The 12586-nt window shown below is 52.1% G+C and overlaps 1 protein-coding gene across 1 annotated transcript; it reads left to right on the forward strand.

Moving 5' to 3' along the window:
* The first annotated feature begins 3506 nt into the window (after nucleotides 1–3506).
* Neurog3 (neurogenin 3) lies at nucleotides 3507–5336 on the forward strand. The gene is made up of 2 exons (XM_004847130.2): nucleotides 3507–3712; nucleotides 3868–5336. The coding sequence occupies exon 2, from the start codon at nucleotides 3869–3871 to the stop codon at nucleotides 4514–4516; it is 648 nt and encodes a 215-aa protein (XP_004847187.1). The 5' UTR covers nucleotides 3507–3712; nucleotide 3868; the 3' UTR covers nucleotides 4517–5336.
* Nucleotides 5337–12586: the final 7250 nt, after the last annotated feature.

Consider the following 12586-nt stretch of genomic DNA (forward strand, 5'->3'; position numbering starts at 1 on the left):
GATAGGCCTTGCAGCCAACCTGTTATAAATGAGTGGCAATTGGGCCAATGTACACGGGGGCAGGGCCCCCGGGGGGGAAGCCAGCTTGGTGCCAAATCCATGTGTCAGCTTCTGGGACAGGTGTGCCCAGGGGCCAGGGGCCAGGTCTCCCCCCTCCGGGTTTATCACGGCAAAGGTAATATTGTGCTAACTATGAGTAAACAGTCATTGTGAAAACGAGGGAGAGTTTATCAGAGGCGAACTAGTTGGGGGGTGGCTTAACAATAAAGTTGTCCGCCTTGGGAGCAGGTGACGGCTGGCTGCACTGACTCCCTCAGTAGATGTTTTCCAAAGCACTCCACTTTACAATCTCTTGTAATTATTTATTAAACGAAATCTATTTATTATTATTTTAGCAAACACTGGAAACAGGTGGGGCTTTCTTTTCGTCCTCTCCTTTTGTTTGAAGGGCTGTTTGAAGTGGCCAGTCTCGGCCCGGGCAGCTCGCTCGCCAGATTTTTGTCTTCCCCTCTTTCAGTGCCGAAGCGAAGGCGAGAGAAAGAAGCCCCCTCCTCTGGCAAGCCATTAGCTATTCAGCTTCCCCTGACCCCCCCTCCTGTGTCGATTCTCAAAGAGCCCCCAGGCGATGCTGAGATTCCCCCCGCCCACAGGAAAGCGGCAGGGCCAGCCTTTGCCTTCCTTCTCTTCCAATCTGCCCCCGGTCTCCAGGCGTCTCTCTGTCGCCTCGCTCCTGGACCCCCTCAGCCTTCAGGCTAGGGTTGGTCCCAGAAGGCCCAGGGACACGGGAATACCAGGGACCTTCGAGGCAGTGAATTACTCGGGGCTGTAGGAATAGGCTCTGATCCCGGCGGGAAGAGCAGTTTCACAAACACAACTAGCGCGTCCTGCGCGACCAACGCCTGCGCCTCCGCTGCTAAAGCACAGGATTAACTTTGGAGAGGGGTCTGTGCCTGCGCTGCAGCTGAGATACCGGGTATGGGTTCTCCGTCCCTAAACCTCTGAGACTCCTGAACATCGGGTCCGGGTCTTTGGGCCAGAAGTGGAGACTCGGAAAATCCTTTGCGTATGGCAAGGGCAGCTTCTCCGCTGCGCGCTCCTCGCCCTGACTGCTTTTTGCGCAAAGCAGGTGTCGGCGGCCTGAGAGCCCTGGAGGGCTCTGAGCCGGCGCAAGGATGGGGAGTCTGGATAACAATGCCAAGCGGGTCCCGGAATTCGCTACCAATCAAGAAATTTTTGCAAGAATTCCCAGATTTTTCCCAGGCGCAGGAAGCTGGCTCTGCGCCCTGGCCAGTACTCACCAGTTTCTCAGGGCAGACCCCAACCAAGGCAAGCCCCGCCGCCACTGGAGGTTCACAGCCAGATGGGGGTCACCACGGTGGGCCTCTTTCCAGGTACCCAGGATACCAGAGGGGTGCTAGAGTCTCTTAGCCAAGGCTCTCTCAACAGAGCCTGGAAGGATCCCAGGCCCCTAGGAGAGCATGCTTTGAGATTCCTCTCCCTATTCCTACTGTGCAGGGGTATAAATGAAGCAAGGCTTTAATGTGGGGCAGAAAAGTAGAACGATAAGAGTGTGAGTGGAGGCAGCTCCCCTTGCCTGGGGTTCTGGACCATTACTCCTCTTCTAATCTGACCTTGTCATTCCTCACAGATTCAGGACTTCCTCTGTTTTCCAAATTTGGGACAGAAATCCATGGCTGGCAGCAGGTGCATGTGAAAACCTAGACCTAGGAGTCTTAGGATCTGCATTCCATGATAGCACTGGCAATGCAACCTTGGACAAATCACTTTCCCTCTCTGGGCCCTGACTTTTCCATCTGTAAAAAGGGCAGGCAGTTCACACTTTCTTGACATAAGGGAAGAGCTGCAACAAAATATGGGACCCAAGAATCACGTGAACGAGGTGTTTGTCAGTCCTGACCTTGACCCCAGAGTTCATTTCCAGGCAGCCAAGAAAGGACCCTCTGCTCACAGCTACCAACTGAGATCCACAGAACAGCACCCTAATTCAGTCCTAGAGGCTCCACCCACTGATGCCCAAATATCTCATCCTCTGCCTAGGAGGAAATTTCAGCCCCCAAGCAGAATTTGCAATGAGAGCCCATCTCCAAGACAGAATCACAGACCTATCTGGCCCCCTCACTCCATCTCCTTAGTCTCCCAGCTGGGTCTGGCCCCTCCTGCAGTTGCTGGGAGGGTAGAAGTATCTGGAACTGTTAAAAAGCAAATTTTGCTGCCTATGGAGGCTTAACCCTGGGCTCTGCTTCCTCCCCCAGGCACATCACCCTAAGAGGGATGGGCAGAAGCACAAGCCCTCACCCTGAGCGACCAGAAGCAGAAGACCAGGGAGTGTCTGAGGCTTGATAAGAGGAAGGGGCAGGGAAAGTCAGGGGGGATGGTGCCTTCAGAATCACTTGGAAAGATCTCCAGCCAGTGTTAAGAGAGACAAAGTGGGGCCTTGAAGGATGCCAGCCTTGTGCTGTGCCCCCCATCCAAATGGTGCTGAGGCAGGGGGCTGGCCCAGGTGAAGTCTGACAGCCCTTTCTCTCCTGTGATTGGACAAGAGAACAGAGGAGAGAAAGAGTTGATCTGCTGGCTTCTTGTGGGCATTCAAAAGACAGAAGGGCTCACTGTGAACTCCTGGCCCCCTGTTGACCCCTCAGACTTCCCTGAGCACTCCCCACCTAGGCCCTGGCCTGAACACTAGGAAGCTGTCCGTGAGTGGCAGGGGTAGAATGTATTCTCTGGAGTCCCACGACAGCCACCCTGGCCTCTGCAGGCTCAAATGTCTCAGGTTTCGAGTAGGGATGGAGTGGGGGTTCTCAGTGTCTGGGGATCGAGAAAGCGTCTCAAGAGGGACTTGGACACCCGGGGGGCGAAAGTCTCTGAATGGAAGGGACATTGGCAGAACCTCTTTCGGAGGTCAACCTCACCTCCCTTCCAGAATGGAGTCAGTGAAACAGGACCCCATGTAACTTGACCCATTGCATTTAGATTTAGTGCTTGCTTCTCCAAGCTGCTAGTCAGGACCTGGCTCCTTGTTCTGTCTCTGCCAGTCTTGCCTGCTGCTTTGGGGCGAGCTGCATTCTCAGAAAGCCTACATTTCCGGAGTGTAACACTCAGGACTTGACCCCTACAGGCTCCTCAAAGCCCCCTCCAGGGTACCGAGAGGTCTGGACGGTGCCCAGGAAAGATGAGAAGGAGCAAAGAAGTCCAGGGAGGCCAGACGCGCGCCAGCCGGGGCTCTTCTTCCTGGGCGAGGCTCTTTGAAGAACCGAGAGTTGCTGGGACCAAGCCCAGGGGACTGAGCAAACAGAGTGGAGCTCCCCTCCCCGGACCCCAGCCCTTTGTCCGGAATCCAGCTGTGCCTCGCGGGGGGAGGAGCAGGCTCGCGTGGCGAGGCCCCGAGGCCTTGGCGCTGATTGGCCAGTGGCGCGGGCAGCAGCCGGGCAGGCACGCTCCTGGCCCAGGGAGAGCAGATAAAGCGTGCCAAGGGGCACACGACTTGTGGCTCTGGAAATCCCTGCGGCCTCAGCCCCGGGCGGAGAGAGCTACAGAGGCCCAGGACTCCTTTGAGCCGCTCTTCTCCTCTGGATCTGGGGCAACTTCCAAGCAGGAGGACTTGCGGCTCCGTATAAATTGTGAGCCAGAGCGACTCAGCTCCGCTCTGCACTCTGAGCCGCACCGCTCCATTCTTTTGAGCCTGGATTAATAGGTAACAATTGGCAGCCCTAAGGGGCGGGCAAGGGAAAAGGGTCTTGAGGGGTAGGATTTCTTCCTCGATATGTATTTTTTTCCACCCGGCCTCAGAATTGCGGACAGTTCGGGTTAACTGATCCACGCTTACCCTTCTTTTTTACCCCGCCTCAGGATGGCGCCTCAGCCCTTGGGTGCGCCCTCTATCCGAGTGACCCGCGAGACCGAGCAGCCCTTCCCTGGAGCCTCAGACAACGAAATACTCAGCGCCGCGTCTGCCCCACCCAGCCCCACGCTCACTCCACGGGACCGTGCGGAGCCAGAAGCAGGAGGCTGCCAAGGGGCTGCAAGGAAGCTGCGCGCGCGGCGCGGAGGGCGCAGCCGGCCCAAGAGCGAGTTGGCGCTGAGCAAGCAGAGACGGAGTCGTCGCAAGAAGGCCAACGACCGCGAGCGCAATCGGATGCACAACCTCAACTCTGCACTCGACGCGCTGCGCGGTGTCCTGCCCACCTTCCCCGACGAAGCGAAGCTCACCAAGATCGAGACTCTACGCTTCGCACACAACTACATCTGGGCGCTGACTCAGACGCTGCGCTTAGCGGACCACATCTTCTATCGACCGGAAGCGCCCGCGGCGTCCTGCGCGGAGCTGGGCAGTCCAGAGGGCGGCTCCCCTGGGGACTGGGGCTCCCTCTACTCCCCGGTTTCCCACGCTGGCAGCCTGAGCCCCGCCGCCTCTCTAGAGGAGCGTCCCGGGCTGCGGGCGCCTACCTCTCCAGCCTGCCTGCACTCCGGCGCCCTGGCGTTCGCAGACTGCCTGTGAAGGGGGCAGCCAGTCTCTGGGTCTTGGGTGAAGAAGCGGGGGAGGGAGCCGGAGCTGTCGGAGGTGGGCGGCTCTTCCTGCCTCTCACTGGCTGACCCTTGCAGGTCCTGCCCTCCGCGACCTTTGGCGCTGCCCTCGGGGAGTGGCCATGGCAGGTTACCCGTATTTTCGGTCTCATATCTTTGGCCACTCCAAAACCTTGTTCAAAGAAGACGAGAAACGGTAGCACTAGACAACCAGAGAAGGCCGGTCTCGGTCTTCGGTCTCCCAACCCTCACTCAAGCCTGTCCGTCTGCCTCGCCATCTTTTACCACCCCTCCCTCAGTGTGAGTTAACCCTAACGTTTGGTTTCTTCGCACTTGCTCCCTTGCCCTGCTGTAAAGACGCCGCTGACTTCCTGTCAAGTCCGGGTTCTGGGCCGCTCCATTCTGCCTTAATCCACGAAGGCAATCTCCTGCCTTCTCCGCCTGCACTTTTAGGAGCCTTTGCCCTCACGGGAACGGATGAGCAGGCTGTGCACTGCGAAAGCCCTAGCAGACCTCCCCAGCTTCCCTGCGCCCTTCCGCAGAAACGTGAGCTGTAGTGGCAGGTGGCTAGAGCTCCGCGCGCTTCATTTAAAAATAATCAGCTTGTGTGAACTATCTAATATCTCTTTAAATGAATTTTGTTATGGTAAATTATATGCCCCCTCCCCTGTTTTACACGTTTGTATTTATTGATGAGATTTCATGGCAGGAAAAGTCTATATTTTGTACATAAGATTATTGGGGACTGGTGAATGAGATTTTTGAGCCAATAAAAGATAGATCCTTAAGAATCATCACTAAGGTGACTCAATTGTGCAGCAGAAGGTTGCAGCCGCTCCAGTTGAGGAGGGAGCACCTCTGTTCAAGGAAACGGATGAGACTGGGGGGGGGGGGTCTTGTCCCATCCCTTGGGTGCCGAGCTGGGGGGTGCCAGATTGGATTCTGAGAGTGGAAGTCTCTTGTGTGGTCCGGCCCTTTTATTTTCATTATAGTGTAGCAACTTGCCTTATTCCAAACAATGATTTAGAAGAAAGAACTCCAACTGCTGTCTTTCCCCTACTCTATCAGCCTGTACTAAGGGGAGGGAGTAATTGGTCATAGAGTCAGAGTCCTAGCATCCTGGGATTCCCAGAATTTTCCTGAAGTGCTTAGAGGCCCAGCCCAGAGCCTTAAATGCAAACATTAGCAGCCTTGATTGAAAATTTATCAGGGAAGTGTTCTGAGCCTCCAGCTATGTGATTGCTCTTACTCCCAAGGAGGAACCGGGCTGGTTCCCCATAGGCACTGAAACCTATCCTGAGGGGGTTAGTGGAGTGCCCCTGCTTGGCACGGGGGACCTCTAGGGCCTCAGGAAACTCCATCAGGGGCCGGGAGCAAGGTCGAAGTCCGGTACACCAGAGTGCTTGTTGTGGCTTCTCAAGAGTTAAGCTTATTCCCCCTCTCCCTCTCCTCTCCTCCCTCCCCCCACCCTTCAAACTCAACTTTCCCTTTCCTCAATTCCCAAGCCCCTAAAGGTAGCTTGCAGGAGCTATGTGTTAGTTATCAGGGGCAGGACTTGGGGGCAAGAAGGGGGACACACAGCAAGCAAATGAATGGACAGAGGGAAGTTTCATTTCAAGGCTTTAGTCTGGGAGGAGGAGATTAATGGGTTATTGGTGACTCTGCAACAAACAGCTCTCCACCTGGGACACTGCCTGGGGCTGGGGTGGACAGCTCTGTGTTGCACAGACCAAGCAAACGCCTGCTGCCGGCTGAGCACTGGGGGAAGGGTGTAGACAGACGGAAAAAGCAAGACGGTGGCATGAATACGAAATTATTTAAGACCAAAGAAATAGTGGTGTTCAATGGAAGTAGGAGCCACCAACCCATAAATCACCTGGGTCTGGATTACGGGAAACTAGCCCGACGGGGTGGTCTTTAGGCCAGGATTAAAGTTTGGAGAAGAATTCTTTGGAGAAGGTCCTTCTTCCAGTGCAAGGCTGTGGGAAACAGCATTCAACTAGGCTGGAGGACCCTCTGAAGCTGGGTGAGCATCTGTAGGCTCTGCAGTCTCCAAGGCTGCAAGCCCAGAAGCTAAGACACCCAGTGCCCCATCAGCCCCTCTCCTGCTTTCTAGGGCGCTCATTAAGGAGCCATTAGTCACCCAGCGCACACGGACTTGTCCTCCGCCCCACGAATTAAAACACACATACCATTTAACTAACTCAGCTGCTACCTTGAATTGAGCACAAACTGTCCACCCTACTCTCCAAGTCAGGAGAAACCAGAGGTAGGGGAAGGGTTCGGTTTAATCACTGCAGAACTTAGGGCTGGATGCTGGGGGTGAGCTCCATCAAAGCGTGTGGAAATATGTGAAATTGCACTGAGGCAAGGAACGCCTTCCCTCCCTCTTTCCAAAGAGCCTGTCAGTAAGCAGGGCTCGGAACAGTTCCGTGAGAGGCATGTCCAACCAGCTCAGCAAGCATTTTACTTTCAGAGACTTTTGAAACCACTGCAGCCTTGAGCTCTCTCAGGCTCCCTCTGCCTGCACTGCCTTGGCTGAGGAGCTCCCTGTAGTCTGAGATAGCCATCCAAACCCCAGCTCCCTGAAACCCAGATAGCATCCCAAGCAGGGATAGGAAAGACTCTTGGGTTGAAAGGCTCTTCCCTTTCTTGTGTCTTTGTCTGAGTCAAAGCCTAGCTTCCAGGAAAACAGCACATGAATCTTGTGCCTCCCAGCACCACCACCACCCTCGCCCGGTCCTCACACACAAGCAGGTAGATTTATGGTGCCCTGCCCCCATCCCACCCCACCCCCTAGCAGGCCTCCGTCGGAGGACAAAGCATCCCGGGGCCATTGGAATGCTAATGTCTGGGAGCCAGGCCGCTGGGCTGGCACAAAGGCTAGCGAGGCCTGGGCCAACCCTTCCCCCATGGGCTGCTGGGCTGTGTGACCTTGGACAAGTCTCCAAGCCCCAGCAAATTCACCAGAGAAGTTGGAAGGAGTTCCTAAAACTCTTTCACTGAGTTTTTGGGTCCCTCCAGGAAGGTCTTGCTTGCAGTGAGTGAAGTCAAAGCCCCTCACAACTGGAAGTGATGGAGGACGGGCCTGTGGTTCCTGGCATTGGGAATAGGGTGGGAGAAGGCGACTGAGAACGGAGTGCAAAGTTAGGGCTGGGTCAATGTAATTACATCTTTGCATTCATGTAATTAATATTCTTGATTGTGTACCTTTCCCCTTCTCCCCTTTTAAAATCTCTAGACCAGAGCTCAAGGGCTGGGAGGGTGTCTTTCGGTAGCTCGCCCGCCCCATCTTCAAGGAGCAAGGTGCAGTGGCAACGTGAGGCCAGACACTCCATAGCTCAGGTGCCCTCCTATAGCCAGTGAGTGATGTGGTGGAGGCAGAGTGGCTACATTCATGAAAACAGGGCTCAAAGTCCTAGGGCAAGTGACTTTCCCAAAACCCTCAGTCACTCGGAGAGTTATTGAAGCCAACTGCGACTGGGACCCTCGTTCTAATTGGCGGTTTAGTGCTCTTTACTTTGTGCCTATAGTGGGCGTGGGCGGGGGTGCTGGGGAGCGCGTCAGGCTGTAGTTTGTGTCCGCTTTGGCTGGAGCTAGGTCCTCTGCATTCCGGTAAAGCCAAGAAGTTCTCCTGGCGCTTTAGCCACACCCTCGGGGTGAGGAGACTCCTGGCTAACCTCCAGCCTCCACTGCCTGTGCTTCTGGGATCAATGAGCCAAGGCCGACTGAGCGGGCATCTTCCCCACAAACTCAGTCTCCCAAGTCCTGAGGTTTTTTCCAAGGGCTGCCCCGCGCGCCCCTGACCATGGTGCTGAAACGGCCGCGGCGTTTCGGCCGAAGGACGGGCCTGGGAACTTGCAGTCCTCGAGAAGGAAAACCTCTGTGCCTTCTGTTCCGGATTGCAGACTGGAGGCCCCTTGGACATGAAGACCCAAAGATCATGGGCTACTCGCTGACTGGGTGACTCTCCCTCTCTCTTTCCCTCCCTTGTAAAGGTCAGAGACCAAATGACACTAGAAATTTGGGCTGGGGCAGCCCTAGCTAGGAAAACTGGTTTGAAAGTTTGCCCTCAAAAGGGATTTCATTCTTTGAGCTACAATGAAGTTTTAGTAACTCCAAGAACAAAGGCCAAAAAAAGTCTTCCAGATGTATACATAGAAGAGGACAGTAGTTAAAAGCAGCTACTTTAGAATCACACACATCAGTTCAGATCCTGCTTAGTTGTCACTAAGCAGTGGTTTTCAGTTAAAGCCCTTTTGTCTCTCTAAGGTCTATTTCCCTCATTGTGAAGTTCGGACAATAAATGGTAGCCACTTAATAAAGCTGTTGTACTGGATAAATATACTTGCTTAGGATTCGAAGCCTCTTTAAATGGTACTTATTATTATTAGCATCATCCTTTGTCGCAAATTCTTCTCCTATTCTGTCCCCCCATTGAGGGAGGACTTTTGTAAGAATTTGAATTTACTCTGCATTCCTGTGTGTTGTCCACTGGCATAAAGGCCAAAGGCCACGCCTCTCATCCTGCTAACCCTGAGCACCAGAATTGTATGCCTAGCTATCTCTTAAGTACTCCAAAAGAGATATCCAAAATAGAATTCCTCTCTCCTACCCCCAAAATTACTATTACCTTTTATTCCTAATCTCACTTATTCATCCATTTTGCAAGTCTGGGCTTCACGTGGACTTTTACCTCTCACTACTATTATGTAATTGACCTTCAAGCCCTGCTGATTTTTCCTTCTCACTTTTTCTTAAATGTGGCCCCTCTTTTGTCTCCTTATGACCACTACCTTAGTTTAACTCTTACTCTTTATCTGGAGAAACCACCTAATTCATGTCCCAAACTCTAATCTTGAAACTCTACGGTATCTTCCCTCCACAGCCAGAGCTCCCATTCAAATGCAAATATAACCTTGTCACTCTCTTGTTTATGATCTTCAAGCGACTTCCAGTCACCCATAGGGTAAAGCTCATGTTCTCACAGGGAAGGATGGTGTAACGGAATCTATGATCTGACACTTTCCAATTAGTCCATCACCAGTATGACCTCAGGCAGTGCCTTAAACTTTCAGTTTTGCCATCCATAAAGCAGGGATAGTAATATTACTTTTTCAGTGCAGGTGAGGATGAAGCTAGGTTGCTGTAGCAAGACTCACCCAGATTTCAGTTTGATGTGAGCACACCTGCTCCCTGCCATCATTGGTAGACTCTGATTCCTTCCATCTCCTCCTACCAGCTTGTAAGGCCTTGCCAAACAAAAGGATGAGGCTGCATTGTATGAATCCCAGCCAGTGCGAAAGAAAAATAAAGCCCAGAGCAGGCACACCCAGTCTTAAAGCTTAGGCTCAGTAAAAGCACACATCACTTCTGCTCTCATCCCATGGGGAGAATGTAGTCCCACAACTTCACCTAATTGGATGAGAGGCTGTGTACCTAGGAAGAATTGAAGGCTAGATCCTGGTAGGCAATGAGCAGTCTACTACTGGACTGTGGCCAGGATTAAATTGAATTACACATATTATTTGGCTTTATCATCACCAATCATGTATGCTTTGACCAGAACCCAGAGGCACCAGCCTCTTTCTCACAGTGCTTTTTTACCTTGACATTTACCCTCCAGAAATATTAATCCACTTGAAGTGTTCACTTTATATACACTCAGGTTCCATTCTATCCTTTTCCCACACTATCCTGTCTATCCAAATGCTTTCTCCTTTTTCTCCTCCCAAACCCCCAACATGGCCGGGGATTAAGCTCAGTGGTTCTGACACCTGCCTCGCAAGCACAAGGTCCCAAGTTCAATTCCCAGTACTACAAAAAAAAAGTGATCGACAAACCTCCAACATGGAGATCACCTCTTCCTAGGAGGTTTCTCCACTATTTTTCCCTCCTTGCTTCCTGCTTCCATAGTATCAAGTGGGTATTAAATACCTAGTACTTTCCAGGTAATACTGTAATTATGTTTGTTCATCTGCACCCTCCATTTATCTGTGAGCTCATCTTTATGTCTTCACTGAGCAGAACCTCCTGAGATAGTACAAGTGAGTCGGTGGAAAGCCCAAAGAGCTTGGAATCTATCTCAACTCCAGTATTTCATAATTCTATCACCTTTGGCAATTACTTAGCTTCTCCAAGCCTCACTTTCTCTAGCAGAGAAATCACATCTACCTCATAGGATTTGACAAGGATTCAGATGAGATGACCCATGTACATCCGGCTCAGATGAGATGTACACCCCATGTACCTGCCAACAATTTGAGGCAGAAGTCATTCAAGCACCCATTTCATCTCCATCTTATTCCTACAAATGACTACCAAAGAAGACATGGGCCAACACTTTTGCACATGAACCAGGGAAGAGTGATGTGGCTCCCCCAAACACCCAAACGGTTAGTTATGGAGACAAACCAAGGACCCTGCTGAGCTAACATCACCATCAGCTATACTGACTCTATTGTAATAATCATCTACTGCTGCATGACCAAGTGCTCAAAACCTAAACAAAAAACATTTATCATGAGGGCCTTCTGTAGCTCCGTGGGTCTAGATGGAGCTTAGATGGGTACCTCTGGCTCAAAGTGTCTCATGAGGTTTTGGGCAATGTTAGCCAGGAATGTGGTCTCATCTGATGCCTTGACTGAGGGAGGAGCCACTTCCAAACTCATTCCCATGGGTGTCAGCAGGATTCAGTTCCTTGGGGCTGTTGTAATGAGGGCCTCAGTTGTAATGAGGGCCTCTGGGCATAGCCTTCCTTGCTCCTTGTCATCAGGATGCTCACAGCACAGCAACAGGCTTCCCTCCATGTGAGCAAACAAGATTGGGGGGGGACACAGATGTCACAGTCTTATAAATGAATCTTAAAAGTGACAACCTATCTCTACCACACTCTATTCTCTAGAAAAAAATCATTCGCTCACAGCCAAGAGGTAGGGATTATACAAGGGAACAAATACCGGGAAGCAGAGATCACTGGGGGCCATCCCACAGGCTGCCTGTCACATTGACACTGACCAAAACCTTTGTTACCTGCTCTTCACACCCCAAAGACAGGCAGACAGACAGACATCGTAACACACACATGCAATACATGAGTGCACACACATACACACACACACACACAATCTCCTCAGGGCCAAATATACCAGAGTTCAAAACAAGAAATTCCAGGTATGATTCCTGAGACTAAAGCAGATGTCTCCTTGTCGCCAGTGCAGGGACTGGCTTCCAAGAAAGATCCAGGAGGGACTCACCCATGTGCATTTGAGCCCCCTAGCTGATCTCTGACGTCCATTTATTGCTTTCACAGGCCTCCCCACCCCCACTCCCTAGGCAGAGATTTAGGATGTCTGGGGCCTGGACACGGCACCCACTGAAGGAAATTTACTGCCTCTAGAGAACCAGGGCCTGACTTGGGGTCTTGAATGCATCTTTTTCCCCTTTGCCTTCGCTTTATTAGGTTAATCATTGCTTGAATCGGTTGCCATGGTTTGGGCAAACCCATGGCGACTCTATAATGAAGCCTGAAAGACTCGGACCCCATTTATCATCCGCAGTGTTTGGGAGGCCCAGAGCCTCATTTGCCTCCCCCAGGATCTGGGCACCACCCTTCTGCATGGGGCCCCTGGGCCCCTTTTGAACGAGGAATGAACAGGTGGCGACTTGGAAAAGGAGAAGAGACTCACACAGGTGGGGTGAGCAGTGCACTGCACATACACACACACACACACACACACACACACACACATTTTTTATTCCAGAAACCTGAACACAGACCAAAATATATGGGCAGCTCTGCTAGGCTTTTTCTTTGGGGGGAATGGAAAGCAAAAAAAATGACCTTCAAGTATGAAGGATTTGCCACTGCCCTTAGAAATAAAGGGACCAGTGTGTCCTGGAAGATCAAGTGTTAAACCCTCTGTCCTCCAGGCACAGACTGAGCAGCGATGGAATCCTGCAATGAGTCAGGGACAGATAGGACAAGGACCAGTGTGGACATGAAGACATATAAAGGCTCAGTAACTTGTTCAAGGTCACCCAG

This window comes from Heterocephalus glaber, unplaced genomic scaffold, assembly GCF_053883595.1.
Source record: "Heterocephalus glaber isolate CG9 unplaced genomic scaffold, H.glaber_assembly_v1.0 deba00001497, whole genome shotgun sequence".
In the NCBI taxonomy this organism is placed as follows: domain Eukaryota; kingdom Metazoa; phylum Chordata; class Mammalia; order Rodentia; family Bathyergidae; genus Heterocephalus; species Heterocephalus glaber.

What these genes read in the sequence shown, in the direction of transcription:
- Neurog3 (XM_004847130.2), top strand. Translation starts at nt 3,869, where the DNA reads ATGGCGCCTCAGCCCTTGGGTGCGCCCTCTATCCGAGTGACCCGCGAG.